This window comes from Gaeumannomyces tritici (genome assembly GCF_000145635.1).
Source record: "Gaeumannomyces tritici R3-111a-1 unplaced genomic scaffold supercont2.4, whole genome shotgun sequence".
In the NCBI taxonomy this organism is placed as follows: Eukaryota; Fungi; Ascomycota; class Sordariomycetes; order Magnaporthales; family Magnaporthaceae; genus Gaeumannomyces; species Gaeumannomyces tritici.
In genome coordinates, this window is record NW_008804548.1 from 3,386,865 (window position 1) to 3,405,811 (window position 18,947).

Below are 18,947 nucleotides of genomic sequence, written 5' to 3' on the forward strand. Positions count from 1 at the left end.
TGCCTTTTTGTCTGCCTTTTTCTCCCTTCCTCTGTGTGCTGGTCGCGGCTGGCTTCAGGTCGCGCTATGATGTGGCCGTGCGAGTGAGCCTGCGCCGGTCCGCTTTCCCCAACCCGTGCCGCGCCTAATTTCAATCCTGGATGTTTCGGTTTTTTTTTTCATGTTTCCGCGCTATGTTTGCTTTTGCCGCTCCTCCATCTATTCTCCCTTCACCCCACTCAATCGCCAACTCTAATCGTAGCTGTCCGTGACTGGGCCAACCCGGCCAGAAAAGAAACAAACGATAGGCGGCACCGATTTTGTCTCACCTTCCGCCAACCATTCCGTCTTGGGAAGGCGTCTGGCGGATCGCTCGCTCCTTGAAGGGGCCTTCGGAAAGCACCTGTCCATTCGGGCATTTCATGATTCAAGCGAGATGAGTGCCAGGCGGGCTACAGTACGATAGTATGACTGCCGCGTGGAAATGTCGGAATAGCTGCATGTCTGTACAACTCTTGTATAACATTATGTGCTACCTGCCGAGTAGCAAGGTGAGAAAACACGAGGTGGGTTGGTTGACGAGCCCCGAGCAGGGCGCGTCGCCGCTTGGGCTAGGTCATGCACCATGACTGAATGGATGATGGATGGCAGCAGCGCCTCTGGGTTCCTGCGTTAGTCATTTTGGGGGCGGTTGAGCCAGTGACGAAGGGCTTTTTCTTACCTCATTAGACCGAGATAGATTGAGTGTGAGCGGGGCCCACTGGTCGTGAGAATGATTGGCCCGACCATTTTATTCTGGCTAAAATTTGACCGCGACTTTGCCGTTGACCATCCACATGTCCCCTCCCCGGCGGCAACCCAACACGGCCAATCAACATTCCCCAATTGCCGTCCTCCTGCGGCGCATGCCTTTCCACCTCGACATGGTGGTGGTGGCGTTCGTGGCGGTACTTGGACGCATGCCGTTCCAAGAATAACAGATCCCAAGCCATGCTGAATGGCGCGCGGCATTGTCTGCTTGCCGTTTCGTCCCTGTTTCCGGTTCTGTGGCGCGCTCTGGGTCTTGGGGAAGGTCGGGTTTCTTGGCATGGTCTTTTTATATCCCACTTCTTTCATCTTTCCCGGATTGAGGTGCTGGACGAGACTTGTGCGAGTGGCATTTGAGACTCCCTACTAAAACAAACCTAGAAGGGCTGGCTCTAAATAAACGGAACGAGCGGTGTTGGGTTCGAGGGTCTAACATGGTGATTGTATTGTCGATGCCGGCGAGCAGAAACCCCGAGCGATCACAGGAGACAGAGACCTCTCTGCACCTGGAAGGACCGCTCTTGGAAGAATCTATAAAGTGCTAGGTATGTACATGACAGATTCAGTGCGTGACGAGCGTATCGACAGACTTTGAACGGTAGGGTGGACAAAGAGAATCGAGTCAAGGAAGAAGAGACGGTATGGATTGCTACTATCGATTTGCTGATACGCAAATTTACACATGTATAAAAGCAAAACTGTGGGTGTGAGAATGTGTTGAAAAAAAGGGATGACTGCGGAAGCCCCTGGTGCTGGTGCTGGTGCTGGAGGAGGGGCTACTCGAAGAGCGGATGGCCGCACTGGAATCCCTCGTCGTTTAGGTCGTAGCCGGCAAAGTGAAATCCTCCGAGTCATCCTCGTGGGTGACCGCAAACTCTTCCGCTCACGTCTTCGGGGCTGTGGTCGAAGAACAGGAAGGCCCTTTCAATCGGCGCATATCTGGAAAGTTGGCTTATATATAGCAGAGACCTTAGCAGGTAACCCTGGCTGAGGGTATGGAAGAAAGGTGCAATTAGGGACCTGGGCTGAAGGGTAGCGGTGCACTTTATGTGCGAGTGAGGTGCAATGACATAAGGTGCAATGACACAAGGCGGTTTGCGCCGTCCAATCATGGCCAAGCCACACTTCCCAACTAGGAATTCGAGAGGATGAACCATCGCGAATCATTATTGGTTTGGCAAACCGGCCCTTCGTTGGCCAACGCGCCTGCCCTGAATACGCAGGGTCTGATGTTTGGATGCAGCAGCGCTCTGGTCAAAGTGTCAGAGCCGCGAAGCACGCTTTTCTGTGCTTGGTGCTATAAATCAACCGACTTCCTTGCGAGAAGAACACAAACTGTCGGCCGCCATCAAACATTTCCAGCATTGCGACTCTCCCCACGAACAAACTCGCCAATGTGACTTGCAACCAAGCAGACCGCATAACAAAGATGACGTCAATGGCCTCTGAGTCCGTTGCGACGATCCAGGTGTCGTGCAAGCAGACCAGATTCCACATCGAGGCCAGCCCCAACTATCGAGAGGTACCCATATGCATATCACGAACATGACACAAATCCAAACGCCGACAGTCCCAACTGACGCCTACACCGTATCACGAAAAAAAAAAAGCTCGACATTGAAGGCCTCAACATCACCGTCGCCGCCCCTCCGTCGCAGGCCGGCACCGCCGCCACCACCGCCAAGGGCAAAGCCAAGAAGACCAAGGGGGAGGGCCTCGAGCTGCTGTCCAACGCCAAGCTGCGCCTCAAGGCCGGCCAGCGCTACGCGCTCGTCGGCCGCAACGGGTCGGGCAAGTCGACGTTGCTCAAGGCCATCTCGGAGAAGCTCATCCCCGGCATCCCCGAGGCCACGCGCGTCTCGATCCTGCAGCAGACCGACGCCGACCGCGACGGTGGAGATGGGGACGCACCGCCAACAGCCGCTGGTGCACAACAGGGCAGCAGCAGCAGCTCCAGCGCCGCTTCCGTGCCGCCCTCGGCCTCTGCCCTCGAGTATGTCGTGGAGAGGGCGACGTCCAAGAACGAGTTGGAGCGCGATATCTCGGGTCAGTCGTGCGCTTCCCTCCTAATGACATGTGGCCGGAAGACGGCTTGTTGTGTCATGGGACGCGGCTAACAAAGCCCTACTGAACCCGCAGCACTGTCGTCGGGTGTCAACGAATGCGCAAGCGCCCACGGAGCGCTGCGCGCCCTGCGCAAGCTGAAGCACGACAGGCTGCAGAAGCGGCTGTTCGTCCTGGACAAGGATGCCAGGCTGAGGAGTGGTGCCCGTGGGCTGCAGGCCCGGAAGGCGCTGACCGAGTTTGAGAAGACGGTCGCTGCCTCGGAGTCACTGTGCGTTTTTCTTCTTCTTCTCTTTGTCCAAGTCTACATCCCCATCTAGAGCAAGGTCTAAGAAGCACATTCTCCCTCCCCTCCACCCCACCCGCAGCATAAACCAGGCCGACGACGACATAGCCCCCGAGGCGCTGCAGGCCGAGACGCAGGAGGCCGTGGACATGCTGGCCGAGCTCCAGCTGCAGGTCGAGCCGGCGCGGCTGGCCGAGGTGGAGGCGCGCGCCAGGAAGATGCTGGCCGGGCTGGGCTTCAAGCCCGAGATGCTCGAGAAGCCCTTCTCGAGCCTGTCGGGCGGCTGGCGCATGCGCGCGTCGCTGGCGGCGTGCCTGCTGCATGACACCGACATACTGATCCTCGACGAGCCGACCAACTTTCTCGACCTGCTCGGCATCGTGTGGCTGCAGCGCTACCTCGGGTCCCTGGAAGAGGGAGGCGAAACAGCAGCAGGAATAACCGAGCCGCCGACGCTCATCCTCGTCTCGCACGACCGCGACTTCATCTCGCTCTGCACCGACGTGCTCGTCGTGAAGGACAAGCAGCTGACGTACCACCACGGCGACCTGGCGTCGTACGAGTCCTCCACGGCCGAGCGGCGCGTGCACCTGCGGCGGGTCAAGGAGGCCAAGGACAAGCAAAAGGCGCACATGCAGGACACGATAGCGCGCAACCTGCGCGAGGGCCGGCGCGGCGGCGACGACGCGCGCGTCCGGCAGGCCAAGTCGCGGCAGCGCAAGCTCGACGAGCGCTGGGGCGTCGAGGTCAGCGCAAAGGGCACGCGCTTCAAGCTCAACCGCGACATGGTGGGCTGGTTCGACAGCAAGCGCGAGGACGTCGAGGTGCCGCCCGAAGACCGCGCCGTCGTCGTGGTCCTGCCCGACCCGCCCGAGCTGCGCTTCCCGGGCGCGCTGATCAGCCTCGAGGGCGCCTCGTTCCGATACCGCGGTGCCCAGAAGAAGCAGCAGGTCCAGCTCCCGCTGGTGCTGCAGGACGTGACGCTCTCGGTCGGCATGGGCGACCGCGTGGGCATCGTCGGGCTCAACGGCTCGGGCAAGTCGACGCTCATCAAGCTGCTGGTCGAGGACCACAGGCCCACGTCGGGCACCGCGGCCCGCCACCCGCGCCTCCGGCTGGGCTACTACTCGCAGCACGCGGTCCAGGAGCTGCAGGCGCTAGGACTAGCCGAGCCGGAGCTGACGGCCCTGAGCCTGATGCTGCGCGAGACGGGAGCCGGGGACCACCCGGAACCCGGAAGCAACGGCAGCGGCGGAGACGCGGCCGTCAAGATGAGCGAGGGCGAGGTGCGGGCGCTGCTGGGCTCGCTGGGCCTCCCGGGACGCCTGGCGTCGGACGTGGCGGTGCGGCGGCTCAGCGGCGGGCAGCTGGTGCGGCTGGGGCTGGCGCGCATCCTCTGGCGGCGGCCGCAGTGCCTGGTGCTGGACGAGCCGACGACGCACCTCGACTACGAGACGGTGTCGGCCCTGCGCGAGGCGCTGCGCCGCTGGGCCGGCGCCGTCGTGCTCGTCAGCCACGACCGCTGGTTCGTCCGCGGCGTCGTCCAGGGCGCCGCGGCCCTGGAGCCGGGCGAGGATGGAGGGGACGGGGGGGGACCTGGAGGAGGACGACGAGGACGAGAGCGGTGACGAGGGCGGGGCTGGAGGGGCCCCGCGCCGCAGGAGTGTGTACAGGCTGCGGGCGGGCAAGCTGACCCTGCTGGAGGGCGGGGTGCAGGAGTTCGAGGACGTCATGCAGAAGCGGGTGAAGAAGCTTCTGGGTGATGGGTAAGCGCGGCTGGCGCTGGGGGCGGCTAGGAGAGCCGGAAGGCCGGTTGGCGAGGTGGTGGTGATGGGCGCTCGGACTAAATTCAACACCTCGGACCCGGCGGCCGGGGATTTGTCCGTTTTCAACACCCGCCAACGGTGGGAGCGGACAACCGATGGGCTAGCCTACCCGAGGAAGGATTTATCCGTTAATATTGGAAACCTGATGCGCGGGGTAGCGTGCCATTGTCAGGATCGCATCGCTTTCTCCTAGAAATTGGTGCATATAAAAGTAAGGCAGCCAGAACGACGAACGAGAAGGAAAAAAGAACCCGATCTCCAGCCACCAAGCCCAGGGGAGCTTCAGTGTCTCTCCTACTAGTCCTCGCAACCCCCCCTCACGCTGCCGGCCTAAGCCGCAACTTCCTGATACCATGAAGATCTTCGCCCTCGTCGTCGGCCTCCTGCTCCCGGCCGCCGCGCTGGCGTGCACGAGCGGAACGTACCGGTGCGACAGGTGCAACTGGCAGGACCTTGCGAACGGCGACCAGGAGTGGCTGTGCGCCGACATTGTGAGTTCCGATGTATGGGCCATGCGTGTGGTTCTGGAAGTTCCTAACGCCAGCCTCCTGGCCCTCCCCCGACTACAGCAAGTCTGCAACACGAGCGGCCAGTGGGTCACGACGCACCGGTGCCGCGATATTCAGCAGTACTGGTGGTGCCGGCAGACGGGGCAGAACTTCCGGTGCGGGTAACGGTTGGTGTTGGACAATGAGGGTTGCTGAAAGGGCTGGCTTACCTAGTGTTATTGTGAATAAACCAAAAAATGCATAAACCTGCCATGAAAAAAAAAGGAAAACATGAACTTTGGTGATAACGAAAGGCAGGAACCGGGCTCAAGTAAAACAACAAGTCCCACTCGGAAGGCCCGAAAGCAAAGTCCCCGATCCCCTAGACCAGCACGCCGCCATCGACTAGCACCCGGAACCGCGGCCTCGCCACCTTGCGGACCGTCATGGCCCCGTGACGCGGCAGCTCGACGATGGTGCCGTCGACGCAGACCTTGCGCCAGCGCGCGTGCTCCTCGTGCGTGACGACCGTGACCGCGTCCGCCTCGTCGTACCCGACCACCTTGCCCCCACCGCCGCCGTCGCCGTCGCCATCATCATCATCATCATCCACCATATCGACGTGGGCCCCGTCATTATAAGCCGCCTGCATAATCTCCATCGCCTTGCCGGCGCCCACGGCCCCGAAGCTGACCAGCCACAGCCGCCCGTCCAGCGGCCGCGACGCCGGGCTGATGGTGAAGGTGCGCTCGAGGCTCGAGGCCATGGCCGCCAGCACGTACGTGAACTTGTCGCCGTTGTTAGCGCCGCGGGGGCGGACCACGACCTCCTGCTTCTCCTCCTCCTTCCCGCCCGCCGCCGCCCCCGGCAGCCCCAGCCGCACCTCGGCATCATAGGCGTGCCCGATCTTGAGCAGCTCCGCGGCCGCCATGCCGAACCGCCGCGCGCCGTGCCGCCGGTACTCGGGCGTGTCGCTCTCCCAGACCAGCTGCGCGTGGAAGCCGTAGCTGGCCACGATGGCGCCGACGAGATGGTCGACGGGCTCTCCAACCTCCTCCTCCTCCCCCTGCTCCCGCTCTTGCTCCTCGCCTTCTCTAGCAGCAACAGCAGCGGGCGACGCGGGCGGCACGAGCGTGGAGCCAGGCGAAAAGGACGCGCGGAACGTCGGCAGCGGTGCGGGCGCGCCGCGGAACAGCGTGCGCAGGCCGCGCACGAGGTGCGACGGGCCGCCGCCGCCGCCGCTGCTGCTGTTGCCGTACAGGGGGCGGTGCAGCGAGTGGAAGAGCGCGTTGCCCGTGCCGAGGGGCAGGAGCGCGATGGCCGGCAGCGAGGAGGAGGACGCTGCGGTAGCGGTCTCGTCGTCGCCGTCGTCGTCCGGCTCGCCCGCGCCGTTGAGGAGGTCGACCACGCCGCCGTCGCCGCTGAGCAGCACGATGAGCTGCTGCCGCCGCTGCCCCTTATCTGCTGCTGTTGTTGCTACCCCTCGGACCTCCTCGTGCCGCCGCCGTCGCAGCGCCTCGGCGCTCCACCTCGCCCGGGCCAGCTGCCGTATGCTGTGCGGCGACTGCGTGACGAACAGGTTGTACGACGGCCTCACACTCTCCTCCACCTCCTCCACTCTTATTGCTGCTGCTCCTGCTGCTGCCGCCGCCGCTGATTCCGATCGCGCACTGCCGCCGCCGCCGCCGCCGCCGGGCGAGTCGGGCGGGGTCAGGCCATCGCCCGCGCGCAGGCCTAGCACGGCGCCGAGCAGCTTCCCCAGCACCGTGTCATAGACGGCCTGCGCGAGCCCCGTGCCCGACTTTGTCGACACGATGACGTGGAGGTCCGGCGCGGCGGTGGCGGCGGCGGCGGCGGCGGACTTGCTGCCGCGGCCGACGAGATGGGCCGGGACGGCGGTTAGGAGGTGGCGGTCGAGCAGTGGCTGCGGGAGGCCTGGCGCCGACACGCACGAGAGGTGGTACGGCTCGTCGCCGCCGCCGTCGCCGTCGGGGTTTTCCCGCACCAGGTAGATGGCGTACCCGGCGGCGGCCGGCGGTTTATTGGTTGGCAAGGCAGAGGATGGTAGTGGTGGCAGCTCGCCCTTATCGAGCTCGGACTCGGGCTCGGGTGGCGGCTCCTGCTCGGACTCGCGGCAGATCAAGACCACGTCGTCCTCTCGGAACGTCCCAGAGCACCCCGTGCCGCCTTGGCCGTCATTGTAATCACTGCTGCTGCGCTTCAGACTCCAGCAAAACTCGCTGCCATCGCCAACGGGCTCGAGGGTGTCGTCGGGGCCGAGAACGGTGTGGTCTTGGATATACGCCGTAGTCCTCGGCACGCGAAGCTCCATGACGAAATTGCCCAAAAAATTTGCTTTGCTGCGGGGATATTGTTGAAGAAGAAGAAAGGGGGGATGCGGGAGGGAGATGATTGCTATAATACACAAAAAAAAAAAAAGGACAAGGAAATAATCTGACGGTTGCTTAAATACCAGATTGAGAAGCCGGTAATGTGATGGAGCGGACAAATGCGACTTGAGCCGTCATCAGTTGCCTTCGTCCTTCAAGCTCGACTCACCCCCTCCTTCCTGTCCTGGACAAGAACAAGGATGGTTAGTGGAGGCGGTCGGACAAGATGGGTTGATCTGGAGTTGGGAGGGGGATGAACATTCGACTCAAACAATGGCTCTCCATTAGCACGCACACAGGTGCAAGACATAAGCAACCACCCGCTTCCTCGGATGCGCCGGGCGGCCTTTCGTAAGCCCCGTCTGCGGTTTGGCCCAACCTTGGTGGAAGATGAGCCCCCTAGTTCGGGGTCCTACCCCTGCTAGAGCGCCTGTCGTCAGCACCAAGTGCCAGTGCTAAAAAATGGCGGCGCAGTGCCACGTCAAATTTGGGGCTTGGACATGGAAGCACAGACTGTGATCTGCAAGTGCCGAAAACCCGAGGATTTCGCAACAAGACACTTTCTGTATTGTTGATAAACGGTAAACCATCACCCGCCTGTCGCCTTATATCCCAGTCGCCTTTGCCTGTGGGCCCCAGTTCTCCCTCGGGTTGACCTGGTATCGCACGAGCTTCTTCTCCCTGCCGTCGCCACGACCAACCCTTAGCCCAAAGTTGACCTTGGGCTTGTTCTCGTCATCGCCTTCCACCTCCTTCTTCGCCCCCTTCTCTCCCTCAGCACCAGCACCACCACCACCACCACCACCCTTGACCACCATGATGTGATGCCCCGCCGTGCCGGGCCTAATGCTGCCGTCCTTGACAGGCGCCTTCTGCCGCACCCACTCGCGCATCACGTCCCAGATGGCCGACCACGGCGCGTCCGTCTTGACGCTCCCCGGCTTGCAGTGGCTGCGCGTGACCCGGTACCCCAGACTCGCGAGCCCGCTGCGGATCGAGTCCTCGTCGGGCGTCATGCAGTGCACCACCTTTGCCAGCACCGACGGGCTGAAGAAGAAGGGGTACGGCTCCAGCTCGGCCAGCCTGTCCTCCTTGACCTCGACCGCCGCCAGCTTGTCGCGCAGCTCCACCGACGCCGGCGCGATGCCGCCCCCGTTGGCGGCGCCGTCGGCGGTAGCAGCGCCCGCAGCGCCCTCTCTCGGCTCCATCATCTCTTCCAGCGCCGTGGTCAGCATGCCACGTATGCGGTCCGTCGTGCCGTAGACGTCGGGCGACGCCGCCGGCAGGTCGTCCAGTATGGCCCTGACGAACTCGGGCGAGTGCAGCCTGCCGGCGTACATGGGGCCCGCGAGGTGCATTCGCGTGTTGCAGTGCTCGCAGTGCTTGTCGGCCGACGGGCCCTGCGCGAAACCGTGCTTATAAAAGACGTTGCACCCCCCGCCCCGCCCTTCTTGCTGCTGGACGTGCGCTTGTTCCTCAGCAGCGGCTGCGTCTCCCACGCCCCGCACCCGGCGTCGCAGTTGTAAACCATCATGGTCCTGCCGGCCTGGAACTTGACGCTGGCCGGCGAGCGCCTGACGCGCACAAAGACGCGCGCGTAGTAGTCGATGGACAGCGACAGCAGCGGCTCCACGGCGAGGCCGTAGCGCGCCGCCGACGCCGCCACGGCGTGCAGGATCAGCCGCAAGCCCGCCTCGTGAGAGTGGAACCCCTTGAGCGGCACGCCGCCGTAGAGCGCGAAGCACTTCTCCGGGTAGCCGTTGGAGGCCCAGACGCCCGGGTCCGTACATGTGACGCAGAGCAGCCCGCCGTCGTCGCGCACCGCCTGCACCGCCGCGTCTAGGAACGTCGCGGCCGTGCCGTAGGGGTCGAGGTCGATGACGTCGTACTTTTGCCCGCGTGCCGCTGCCTGCTGCTGCAGCAGCCTGGCGTTGCCCCCTGCCGCCGTTGCCGCCGCCCCTTTGGACATCTCGTCACACACGATGGTGTACATGTGCCCGACGGCGTTGCCGTGGTTGACGAAGATCTTGTCCTCGAGCTTGTTGTGCCTGACGTTGAGCTTTATCGACTCGACCGCCGCCTCGAGCAGGTCGTTGGAGACCACAGTCGTCGGGAACGGGAGCTCGTGCGCATAGCGCAGCGCCCTGAGGCCCGTCGCCGACAGCGCGTCTAGTATCTTGATCGAAGGGCCCTTTTTCGGTCGAGCCTCTGCCGCTTGCGCAGCGTCTAACGCCTCGGAATCGGCCGAGGCCTGTTCCCCCTCAGCGCTTGCAGGCACGGGCGCGGGTGCCGGCTCCTGCGGCTCTGCTGCGTCACTGGACACCTTGCTCAGTTTGCGCGGCGGCTCCGCATCGTCCGCCCCGTCCTCCTCCTGGCCCTGTTCCTGACCGTGTGCGTCGCGATTTGCCCCCCTCCTCTCCTGGCGCTTCCGCTTCTTGTCGGCAAACTGGTCCATGCGCCGCTGGTGGTCCCGTGTGCGCTTCTCCATGACCTGCTTACCGTGCGCCTTGATGGCGAGCACGCTCAGGTCGCGGTTGAACTGCTGGATCGGGTTGTAGAAGACGCTCTGCAGGTCGTCGGCGCCCGTGGCCAGCTTGGGTTTCTTCTTCTGCGCATCACCGTCGGCGGCCTCGGGCACCAGGATGAAGGCGAGGCCTTCCCTGATGGTTGTGTAGCGCTTGCCATCGTGCAGTATCGTCTGCCCTCCAGCCGGCTCGTCCGAAATGCTGGCAGGAGCCGCGGGGGTGGCGGCCTCGGTGGCCATGGGTCTGGATCCGAGTTGGTAACGGTTGGTGAGGGCGGCCGTGGTCGTGGGTATAGCGCTGAGGGAGAAAGGGCCGAGTTGCAGGTGCGAACCGATGGTTACATTCCCAATTAACCTCCAGCTTCGTCTTGTGCCCAAGATATGCAGCATCTAGTGGCTCAATTCTGGCCGTGGTAAGTCATCGGGGAGAGCTGCATCCAGCAAAATGCATGACAACAAAAAGTTTTTGGAGCTCCGCGCAGTCACGAAGCTCCAGTGGCGGGACCACCCGCGTTGGAGCTTGGGGAGCTCCATGGAGCGACAGGGGTCGGCCGCGGGGCAGGCGCAGGATGCATGCACAATTGATGTCATTTCTTGGGTCCCAACAACCACCACCATTCCAAACACCTGCACCTATCGCTTTCTATATACCTACATACACTAGTCGCTAACAAGTAATTGTGATTTTGCCTCGCCCATCTAGAATAGAGCAGCTCGCCAAGTGGATTGCCATCTGACCTGTGCCAGAGCCGCTGTCCATGAGAAGCACCGTCTCCATCCCTGAGCAAGGCGTTGTACATGAAATGAACACGGAATGTCGCTGCTCCTACCTGGCCTTTGTGGACTGGCTGCTTCTAACCAGCCACCCTCCAACGGCTGCTCCTTGGAGACGTATCTGAGGAGGATGTTGTAGTAAAACGTGTAAAATCAAGGGGTTGTGATGCTTGCCACCTTCCCTCCCGCTTCCATGCCGAATCTACCTATCTTATCCTCCCGGGTTCCCAAAGTCCCAACTTCGCCTCACGAATCCTCACTCGCATCTATATCCTCCCATTTTCGACCTCTTCTGGTGGTCACGAGACGGCCACCCTCACGAAACAAACTCCGAGTTTGTCTGATGGGTCGTTTGCTGCCAACCTTTTCTTCCCGATTCCCAAACGGTCGTGTCGTGTCCTTTTTCGCACCAGTAGATCTTCCCGCCATATGAGCTTCCATAATAGTAAATGCTTTTGCGTTTGAATCAATCTTCCATTGAGCCAGCACAGAAAACACCCAAATTCCATTAAAGGCGACGAGATTGTATCTCGGGCAAAAGGCCAAAGAGAAATATCAAGAACGAGTAGGGGAATAGTGGGAAGGGCAGGAGACGGCAATGTCTGATTGCTCACCGTATGGACGGAACCGAGAACGAATCAGCTCAGGTTTCAACATCTATACGCGGGAGACGGCCGTTCGTCTGCACAAGTCAAGGTAAAGCAAAGAAATAGCGGCCCGGGTCTAATGGTGGCTGAGGAAAGAGGCGACAGCAGTCGTCGGCCATCTCTTCAGCCCTCAAAGTGGAACACGGACGCATCTAGCTGCCCAAGTCCATCCCTCTGCTGGACGTTGCGTCGGCGATACGTGTTGGTAAAGTCCTGAAGCAGCGCCCGGACCTGGCGCACTTGCTCTCCGGCTGCGAGACGCTCCTGGATCTTCTGCATGAGCCGGCTCGACTCGGTCGGACTGACGGAGCCCGCTGGCAACGACGCGATCGCCCTCTCGATCCACTCGGCCGTCTCCGTGGGGAGCTGCTCGAACATGGCCAGAAGCACACCACTGCCGTCAGCAAAGCAGTCACGGGGAAACGTGTTCAGCATTCCACCCAAAACCTGCTTGACAAGGAGTTCTCCGTGCGTCGAAAGCAGCTGCCGCACAATCAGCCGGAGCTGCGCCAGGTTGGGGTTGGTGGCGGGCGGCATGCTGGATCCCACGGGATTGTCTCCGCCATAAGTAAGCAAGTCCCGCAGGTAGTGCAGCGCCGCCGAGAGAGGGTCGCGCTGCTGCAGCGTGAGCGCCGTCAGGGCCGCCTCGAAGATGGGCGTCAGCAGCGGTGACGGTATCAGTTTCTGGTGGTAGAACAGCAGCGCGTCAATCAGCAGACGGAAGTAGTCTTCGATGACGTCCGGCACCTCTGCGGCGGGGAGTCCGTGGAGGACCCGGAGGACCGACGTGGCCTGCGCCTCGAAAAAGGAGTAGATACCCTCCGAGATCGAGTCCGGCACGTGCTCCCGCTCCTCCGAGAACTCTCGCAGAATGGCCCCGGTAACCCACAGGAAACAGCCCTGCCTCGAGGCCTGAAAGCCATTAGCCAGCTTCTCCGCCATGGGCGTGAGAATTGGCGTCATGGCTGTCCGGTACGAGATCACCATGAAGCGCCAGCATCTGCAGACCCTCTCGCAGATGGGCGGGAAGTTCAAAAAGCTGTCAAGAACCTTGGAGAGCACAGGGAAGACCTCCTGCCAGTACTTGACGGCGGGGTTCTCTTGCCCTTCGGCGGCGTATGGCTTCACCGTTTGGACAAACAGGGTGATGAGCTGGAGGTGGTCTAAGCGAGGGAGGTGGAGGTTAGCAAACAGATCTTGGCCTGATTCGACAGCCATCATGGTTCACCGGGCGCTGTGCTTACCTGCAACAGCGAGTTTGCTGTCTTCGTCGGTGGCATTGCCGGCCTTGACCATCAGTCGGTTGAACAGAGGATCGCAGTATAGCTTCAGGAGGCTGTAGATGTCCTCGGGCTTTTGAACAGCGACGACGCTGGCGACACCCTCGGTAATCTCCTCCTGGCTGGGCTCGGGGAGCTTATCGAGGATCTGCTCGTAAAAGGTCTGCAGCTGGAGCACCTGGTCGCTGAGCAGGTGCTTGCAATCGGTACAGAAGTACTTGATCGCCTGGGCAGCCGCGCGTACGATTTCCTTGGAATCCGTCTCAAAAGACGAGACAATGTAGTTGAACTGCGGTTGCAGGAACTCGGCATGCTCGGCGGTCCACTCCGTGTATCTCCCAATGACCATGATGGCTGCGAACCGCAGCTTCTCGTGGGCCGGCATCTGAACCAGCAGCGGCATCAGTTGCGGGAGCACAACGTCCTCCTCCTTGGGGACCATGCGTCCCATGGCGCGCATGGAGAACAGCGGGGCCTCCAGCTCTTGCCAGTGCGGTACGCTCGTCGCCGTGGCTTGGCTGCCATACTTCTGCATCCACAACTTCATGGAATCGAGGACCTTTGTGAGGCACGTCACCACCCCGAGCACCTCGCAGGAGTCCTTCAACGTGTCGCCCATGCGATGCCGGAACTCGCGGAACTTCTCCTCCATCTCGCGGTCTCCGTCGAACAGGTCGAGCTCGTTCTCGTTGTCTGACTGGGGGTATTCGAGGTGCTTCATCAGAACTTCGACCAGCTTGACGTAGACCTCGCCCAGGTCCTTGCGGGCTTCCGAGTATATGTCAAGGACAAGGTACTGCTTCAGCTCAAACCAGAAGTTAAAGGTGTAGCTGATCACATCTCTCTCCTTATCCCTGACGCAGCACTCCAGCATTATGTCGACCAGGGGGCGGAAGTGGCGGGGCTCGCGGGCAATAGCAACGACCCAGGCGTCCCCGGCATCTGCAAACAGCCTGGTAAGCGCCCTGTACGCCTCCGTGTCCTCTTCGGAGACGGCCTTTTCGATCAGGGGCCTGAGTTGGACTATTTTGGGGAGGAGGATCTGGATGGTCTCGACGTTCTCGTCGACCTCGCGGGTTTCATGGCAGATGACTCCTAGACACTCGGCAGCTTGTTGCAAGGACTGGTCGTGGCCGAGGGCGTTGATGACCACGTCCAGCAGGGGCGTCTTGACGATAAAGTTGACCGGGACCTCCCGGAGCCAGGATGTGATGCACTCCATCAGTTGTGGGTTGCGTGCGGCAGACTCTGCAGTTGGAGAGGTCAGTTCTGATACCATGCGCCCACACAACTATAGCAACGGAGCGGAAGTCAGGGGCGCCAGCGTACCAGAAGACTGTGCGTAGTTGATGAGCAGCTCGACCACCCGCGTCGAATTGTCGGCGAGCAGTTCGGTTGTCCTCTGTGCTAGTTCCTCTTCCTGTTGATACGCGTATTAGAGATGCCGTTTATCCGAACGATGGAACGAAGACGGTAGTGGGTCGAGACGGTGGCGAGAGGTGAGGTCGGTCATGATTCTCCGTTCCACATACAGACAGGGTGATCTTTCGTCCTTCGGTCACTTCTTCAGGGAGCACTTTGAGAAAGTCCAGGATGCAGGCATGGCTCTCAACGGAGTCGCCAAGAGACACAACGACCGAGTCCAGGACATCCTGCCAGCTCTTCATATGAATGGCGAGGATGGCCAAGCAGACGCACAGCTGAACCCGGACGGGCTTTGGGCCAGGCGAGAACTTCTTCAGGAGGACCAGTATTTGGCTCCGGAGAGCCGGAAGGTCGTTTTCGGTTACCTGGGTGTGGAGGTCGTAGGTGATCTGCCAAAGCGTCAGACAAATGAGCCACGACTGTCGGCAGTGATGAAAACATGGGCACTGTGTTTTTATGTCTCCTCGACCTACTTTTCCTTTGAGGGTAATAGCCGCAAAGCTCAAGGCCTCGCCGTCGGTGCTGGACTGCAGGATCCCGATCGTGACATTCCAGGCATCTTGCTAAAAAAGGCCAGTGGAAAGCGCAGTTAGTAAACTGCGCGCAACACAGGCGCAAGCCGACATGAACGCAGGGGTGGCGAACCGATTTCTGGAATTTGTCCAGGTACTCCATGGCAAACACCTTCTTCTCACGATCCTGGCCGCGCATGGCCAGCATCGCCTGGAGAACATTCTCCGGTGTGAAGATATCCTGCGCCCCGTTGGCGGCCATGGTTGGCAGCGCGGGCAGCTGTGATTTTGTCGTTGGATCCGGCCCGGCTCAGTCCTGGGCGGGTAGGGAGGTTCAACGGTCGCCTTCGCCCTTGGTTGGCGCGGAAAGATAGTTGAGTGTGGCGACAACGGCGGCGGGGACCGGCGGCGGCAGGTAGACTACGCCGGGAGGATGCGTGAATACGTGGGGTGCTCGACTAGGTGCGCAGAAAAGGCGATGCGCGGAATGTCTCGGGCGACGGGCGGCGGCAGCGAATGGCGCCGAACGCAGCGGGAATGGGTAACAGGCGAGAGTAGGGAGCGTGGTGAGTTGCAACACAAAGAAACGAAAGCAGCTCGACTAGGCCGCGTTTGGGGGATAATTTGGACGTGAAGTCGTCAAAGGGCTGGGTAAGATGCGAACCCAATGATGGGCTTGCAGGTGCTTTTTCCAGCCGGCAACCTTGCAGGCACCCGCCAGACTGGCTCTGACCTGCGCTCAGAGGCGCGGGGCTCGCAGCAGCCCGTTTGCCCGTCCAAGCGACTTTGGGGTCTGTGCGCCCGACTGCCAGCCCAGAGTTTGGCGGGGCAGGTGGCTTGACGGGCTGGGTTGAGGCTGGGTTGGACTCTGCAATTGGCTGGCGGGGGCGGTCCTGGAAGCACGGTTGTGTGCTGCTGTGCAGCCTTATCACTCGGCAAAACATTTTAGCTCCCCGTCGCAATTCCACCCACCCACCACAAGGCTGGGACGGACGCGTTCAGCACCGACGAGCCACGACCAGCAACGCGCGAGCCCCTCCTTCCTGCCCATTGCGCCAGCCAGACCGCCGCGGACCAGCTGCGCAGCTGTCCAAGCAATTCTCCCGTCGCTGAAAACCTCGTCGAGCTCGAAAATCCGACCTCGGCCTCAAAATGACCGGTCGTGGCGGTGGCGGTGGGCGCCGCATTCTCCTGCCGCCCATCAACTTTATTTTCAAGCTTCTCCAGTCGCATGCGCCTGTCCAGATCTGGCTCTATGAGCAACTGGGTATCCGCATTGAGGGCAAGATCAGGGTGAGCACCGATTGCTGTCTCTAGCTTGCACTCACCGTACTGACAGGAGTATGGTCCACAGGGATTTGACGAGTTCATGAACCTGGTTCTCGACGATGCTGTCGAGATTAAGCAGGTCACTAAGGAGAACCCCGAGGAGAAGAGGAGACCTCTAGGTACGGGAGACCCTAGACTTTATTGGGTGTCAGATTGTTCCTCGCTAACCCACATCGGAAACAGGGCAAATCCTTCTCAAGGGCGACAACGTGTCGCTGATACAGGCCTTATAATACGTGTGAAGGGGACGGCGCGGGTGCTGGTTGTGAATAGGAGGGTGCCGTTTTGTCTATACTTGGAGTGAACACCAATCATAGCAGATCCAACCACGGCTACACCCACGTCAGAAAGTTTCGGAAACTGCAGGGGTGAATGGCACTGTATTGAGGAAATAGCATGGAGGTCATGGTATATTATTGTGCCTTCGGACGGCCAGAGGTCGCTTGCGGGATACACCCTTGATGTAGTGTCGGCCGAAACTAAGCAGGACCGATTTCCTTGGTAAGGAATGGGGTTCGGGTATTTCTCCAGTGCCTTCAGGGCGCCTTTATGTCGCCATTTCCTACAATCAAGGCGTCCAGACAGCGGTCCATGGGTCCGGTCGGGACCGAGACTCCAAGCGTAGGTGTCAAGAGCTGCTCTGTCAGAGACAAGCCGCACAAAGTAGCCGTGGAAGAAGCCGATTGAGTCTTGGTCGACACCTTGGCATCGTAGCGGTGGAGAAAGAAGTCATAGAAGCCCTTTCCGTGACCGCAGCGCCGAATCAAATGGCTATCCGGATCAACATCGAAGGCAACTCCGGGCATCAGGATGAGGTCCAGGCCGGGCTGGCGCTCTGAGTGCTGGGCGTCGGGCCCGCCCAAGATCCTCTCCCGCTCGTGCACGGTGGCGGGGTTGATGCTCGGGATGCCCCACCTGTCGGGCGCCAGGGACTCGTAGTCGGCCAGGTCCCTCAGGCGCACCATGTCCATGACGCGGGCCGGGGCGGCGGCGGCGGCCGGGACCATGTCGGGCGGCGACTTGTGGAGGTACGGGACGAAGACGTCCTTGCCCGAGCCCAGGGCGTGGCGGACGACGGCGTCCGTCTGCACCTCACCCGAGGGCATGGAGAGGAAGACGCTAAGGCGCCTGGCATCGACGTACGGGGGCCAGGTCAGCAGGCTGTCGAGGATGGCCTGACCTGAGAGAGGGGATGGACACGAGACAGGTTCTTAGCCGCGAGTTCTCCCGAGCGGGCGGGCCGCCAACGCTATTGGTAGGTCATGCGTGTGTATACTCGTATGTAAGCCTGGGGTGTTGTGCATGCACTGCACCTACTTTGCGCCATGGCCGAGTCACGGGAGACGGCCGCCAGTCGGGACTTCATCATCTGGCGAAGCTGCTGCTTCGCAATGGCGAGTTGGGCCATTTCTGTATCCTCCATGTCCAGCCCACGCCAGTCCGTCACTGTTGTGAGGTTGGGAGAGGTGTCTGTTGAAGCTGATTTTTGATGGTTGTGTCGACTGGTTTCCCCTCTTTGGGCACCTGCGTGCTACCAACTGTCTACTAGCAGCTGATGTGGATCCTGCGGGCGCTCAGGCTGCTGTCATGATGGACCAGGACCCCGGCAGGCGAGTGTTATTTTAGTCTATCTAATCCATCTAATCAACGCATTCTCCTGCCACCCACCGCATCCACCTTAGCGCGCATGCTGCCGATTGATATGTCGGCTGCAGAGGGCCGGTAAAGTTATCTGATGCGCCGAAAGCAACCCTAGTGGAAGGGCAGTCCTGGTCCTGACCCTGGCCTGCTGCACCTTCACTGCAGACGAGAGCTGCGTGCAGCAGCCCCCGATGGGTAGGGTACTCTTATGCGGTGATGCGACCTAAAACGTGTCTGGAAATATTTCTTCCCGCTGCTCCCGCTGGTCACACGCACTTGGCACCGACGTTTAGCCTCTTCAATCCAGGTTTTCGTGTTGCTCCTGCAGCATCACTCCACTGACAAGGCCGATGACTCCCTCGTACATATTGGGCTGGTTGGCGCTCTTTGCAGGACGCAGCTGAAATGCTTGTTTGTGCATGCAAGATCTGCAGGAGCGCGAACGGGAATAGAATGTTATCTGATGTGAACTGACGCAAGTATTCGTGACGTGAATGCTGGAGCAGTTGAGGGAGAAAAAAGAAAAAAGAAGAAAAAAAAGAAGAAAAAAACGAGTGGAACCGAGGCAAGACGTCGCAGGCCCCAAAACAGGGGCGGTCCGAAACGGATCACGCAGTATTGGCCGGCCCAGTGTGCTAGTGCGGGCCTGAATGGCTGCCTTGCAAATTGCGACCCCTGCCCCTGCGGCCCACTCTTGTCTCCAGTTGCCGACACGCCAGACGCCATTGCTGATGTGCTGATGCTGCCTCCAGCCAGTAAGGCCACCTCCTCCTGCCTTGCCTTGCCGAGTCACAACGCCTGTGCTGAATCGAGCCATATTTGGGTGCTTCAGTGCTTCGGTGCTCTAGAGTCACACCGCTGAGATCGTCGTCCTTTTCTCGTTTCTTTTTCACCAGCGGTGGCTTGCTGGCCTGTCCAACCAGCCGAGCCGACAGCCGACGCACCCGACTGGCAGGTCAACCGGAAAGGACGAAG

General features: G+C 60.9%; 8 protein-coding genes across 8 annotated transcripts; 3 read left to right on the forward strand and 5 right to left on the reverse strand.

The window, feature by feature from the left end:
- Nucleotides 1-54: 54 nt before the first annotated feature.
- On the reverse strand, nucleotides 55-971 carry GGTG_08535 (hypothetical protein; the record flags this gene model as incomplete). The annotated part of the gene is made up of 3 exons (XM_009226377.1): nucleotides 55-136; nucleotides 309-382; nucleotides 741-971. 3 exons carry the CDS (start codon nucleotides 969-971, stop codon nucleotides 55-57), a joined length of 387 nt encoding a protein of 128 aa, XP_009224641.1.
- Nucleotides 972-2,224: 1,253 nt separating this feature from the next.
- GGTG_08536 (hypothetical protein) lies at nucleotides 2,225-4,764 on the forward strand (the record flags this gene model as incomplete). The annotated part of the gene is made up of 4 exons (XM_009226378.1): nucleotides 2,225-2,308; nucleotides 2,397-2,832; nucleotides 2,926-3,016; nucleotides 3,096-4,764. 4 exons carry the CDS (start codon nucleotides 2,225-2,227, stop codon nucleotides 4,762-4,764), a joined length of 2,280 nt encoding a protein of 759 aa, XP_009224642.1.
- On the reverse strand, nucleotides 4,636-7,782 carry GGTG_08537 (hypothetical protein; the record flags this gene model as incomplete). The annotated part of the gene is made up of 1 exon (XM_009226379.1): nucleotides 4,636-7,782. One exon carries the CDS (start codon nucleotides 7,780-7,782, stop codon nucleotides 5,833-5,835), a length of 1,950 nt encoding a protein of 649 aa, XP_009224643.1. The 3' UTR covers nucleotides 4,636-5,832.
- GGTG_08538 (hypothetical protein) lies at nucleotides 5,316-5,636 on the forward strand (the record flags this gene model as incomplete). The annotated part of the gene is made up of 2 exons (XM_009226380.1): nucleotides 5,316-5,453; nucleotides 5,532-5,636. 2 exons carry the CDS (start codon nucleotides 5,316-5,318, stop codon nucleotides 5,634-5,636), a joined length of 243 nt encoding a protein of 80 aa, XP_009224644.1.
- A 663-nt stretch (nucleotides 7,783-8,445) lies between the features above and the next one.
- Nucleotides 8,446-10,604, reverse strand: GGTG_08539 (N2,N2-dimethylguanosine tRNA methyltransferase; the record flags this gene model as incomplete). Its single annotated transcript, XM_009226381.1, has 2 exons — nucleotides 8,446-9,297; nucleotides 9,369-10,604. The coding sequence occupies 2 exons, from the start codon at nucleotides 10,602-10,604 to the stop codon at nucleotides 8,446-8,448; spliced, it is 2,088 nt and encodes a 695-aa protein (XP_009224645.1).
- Nucleotides 10,605-10,888: 284 nt separating this feature from the next.
- GGTG_08540 (karyopherin) lies at nucleotides 10,889-15,729 on the reverse strand. The gene is made up of 6 exons (XM_009226382.1): nucleotides 15,136-15,729; nucleotides 14,964-15,053; nucleotides 14,598-14,879; nucleotides 14,395-14,485; nucleotides 13,030-14,313; nucleotides 10,889-12,948 (listed from the first exon to the last, which is right to left on the reverse strand). The coding sequence occupies exons 1-6, from the start codon at nucleotides 15,262-15,264 to the stop codon at nucleotides 11,909-11,911; spliced, it is 2,916 nt and encodes a 971-aa protein (XP_009224646.1). The 5' UTR covers nucleotides 15,265-15,729; the 3' UTR covers nucleotides 10,889-11,908.
- A 202-nt stretch (nucleotides 15,730-15,931) lies between these two features.
- Nucleotides 15,932-17,019, forward strand: GGTG_08541 (sm snRNP core protein Sme1). Its single transcript, XM_009226383.1, has 3 exons — nucleotides 15,932-16,295; nucleotides 16,357-16,450; nucleotides 16,515-17,019. The coding sequence occupies exons 1-3, from the start codon at nucleotides 16,155-16,157 to the stop codon at nucleotides 16,562-16,564; spliced, it is 285 nt and encodes a 94-aa protein (XP_009224647.1). The 5' UTR covers nucleotides 15,932-16,154; the 3' UTR covers nucleotides 16,565-17,019.
- Nucleotides 16,693-17,947, reverse strand: GGTG_08542 (hypothetical protein). Its single transcript, XM_009226384.1, has 2 exons — nucleotides 17,649-17,947; nucleotides 16,693-17,511 (listed from the first exon to the last, which is right to left on the reverse strand). Exons 1-2 carry the CDS (start codon nucleotides 17,752-17,754, stop codon nucleotides 16,868-16,870), a joined length of 750 nt encoding a protein of 249 aa, XP_009224648.1. The 5' UTR covers nucleotides 17,755-17,947; the 3' UTR covers nucleotides 16,693-16,867.
- Between the last annotated feature and the right edge of the window lie 1,000 nt (nucleotides 17,948-18,947).

Coding starts and splice junctions, on each gene's coding strand:
- GGTG_08540 (XM_009226382.1), bottom strand. CDS start 15,264: ATGGCCGCCAACGGGGCGCAGGATATCTTCACACCGGAGAATGTTCTC. Junction 15,054..15,135: donor TGGACAAATTCCAGAAATCG/GTTCGCCACCCC, acceptor GGCCTTTTTTAG/CAAGATGCCTGGAATGTCAC. Junction 14,880..14,963: donor CTATTACCCTCAAAGGAAAA/GTAGGTCGAGGA, acceptor ACGCTTTGGCAG/ATCACCTACGACCTCCACAC.
- GGTG_08541 (XM_009226383.1), top strand. CDS start 16,155: ATGACCGGTCGTGGCGGTGGCGGTGGGCGCCGCATTCTCCTGCCGCCC. Junction 16,296..16,356: donor GCATTGAGGGCAAGATCAGG/GTGAGCACCGAT, acceptor TATGGTCCACAG/GGATTTGACGAGTTCATGAA. Junction 16,451..16,514: donor GGAGAAGAGGAGACCTCTAG/GTACGGGAGACC, acceptor CATCGGAAACAG/GGCAAATCCTTCTCAAGGGC.
- GGTG_08542 (XM_009226384.1), bottom strand. CDS start 17,754: ATGGAGGATACAGAAATGGCCCAACTCGCCATTGCGAAGCAGCAGCTT. Junction 17,512..17,648: donor TGACTCGGCCATGGCGCAAA/GTAGGTGCAGTG, acceptor CCCCTCTCTCAG/GTCAGGCCATCCTCGACAGC.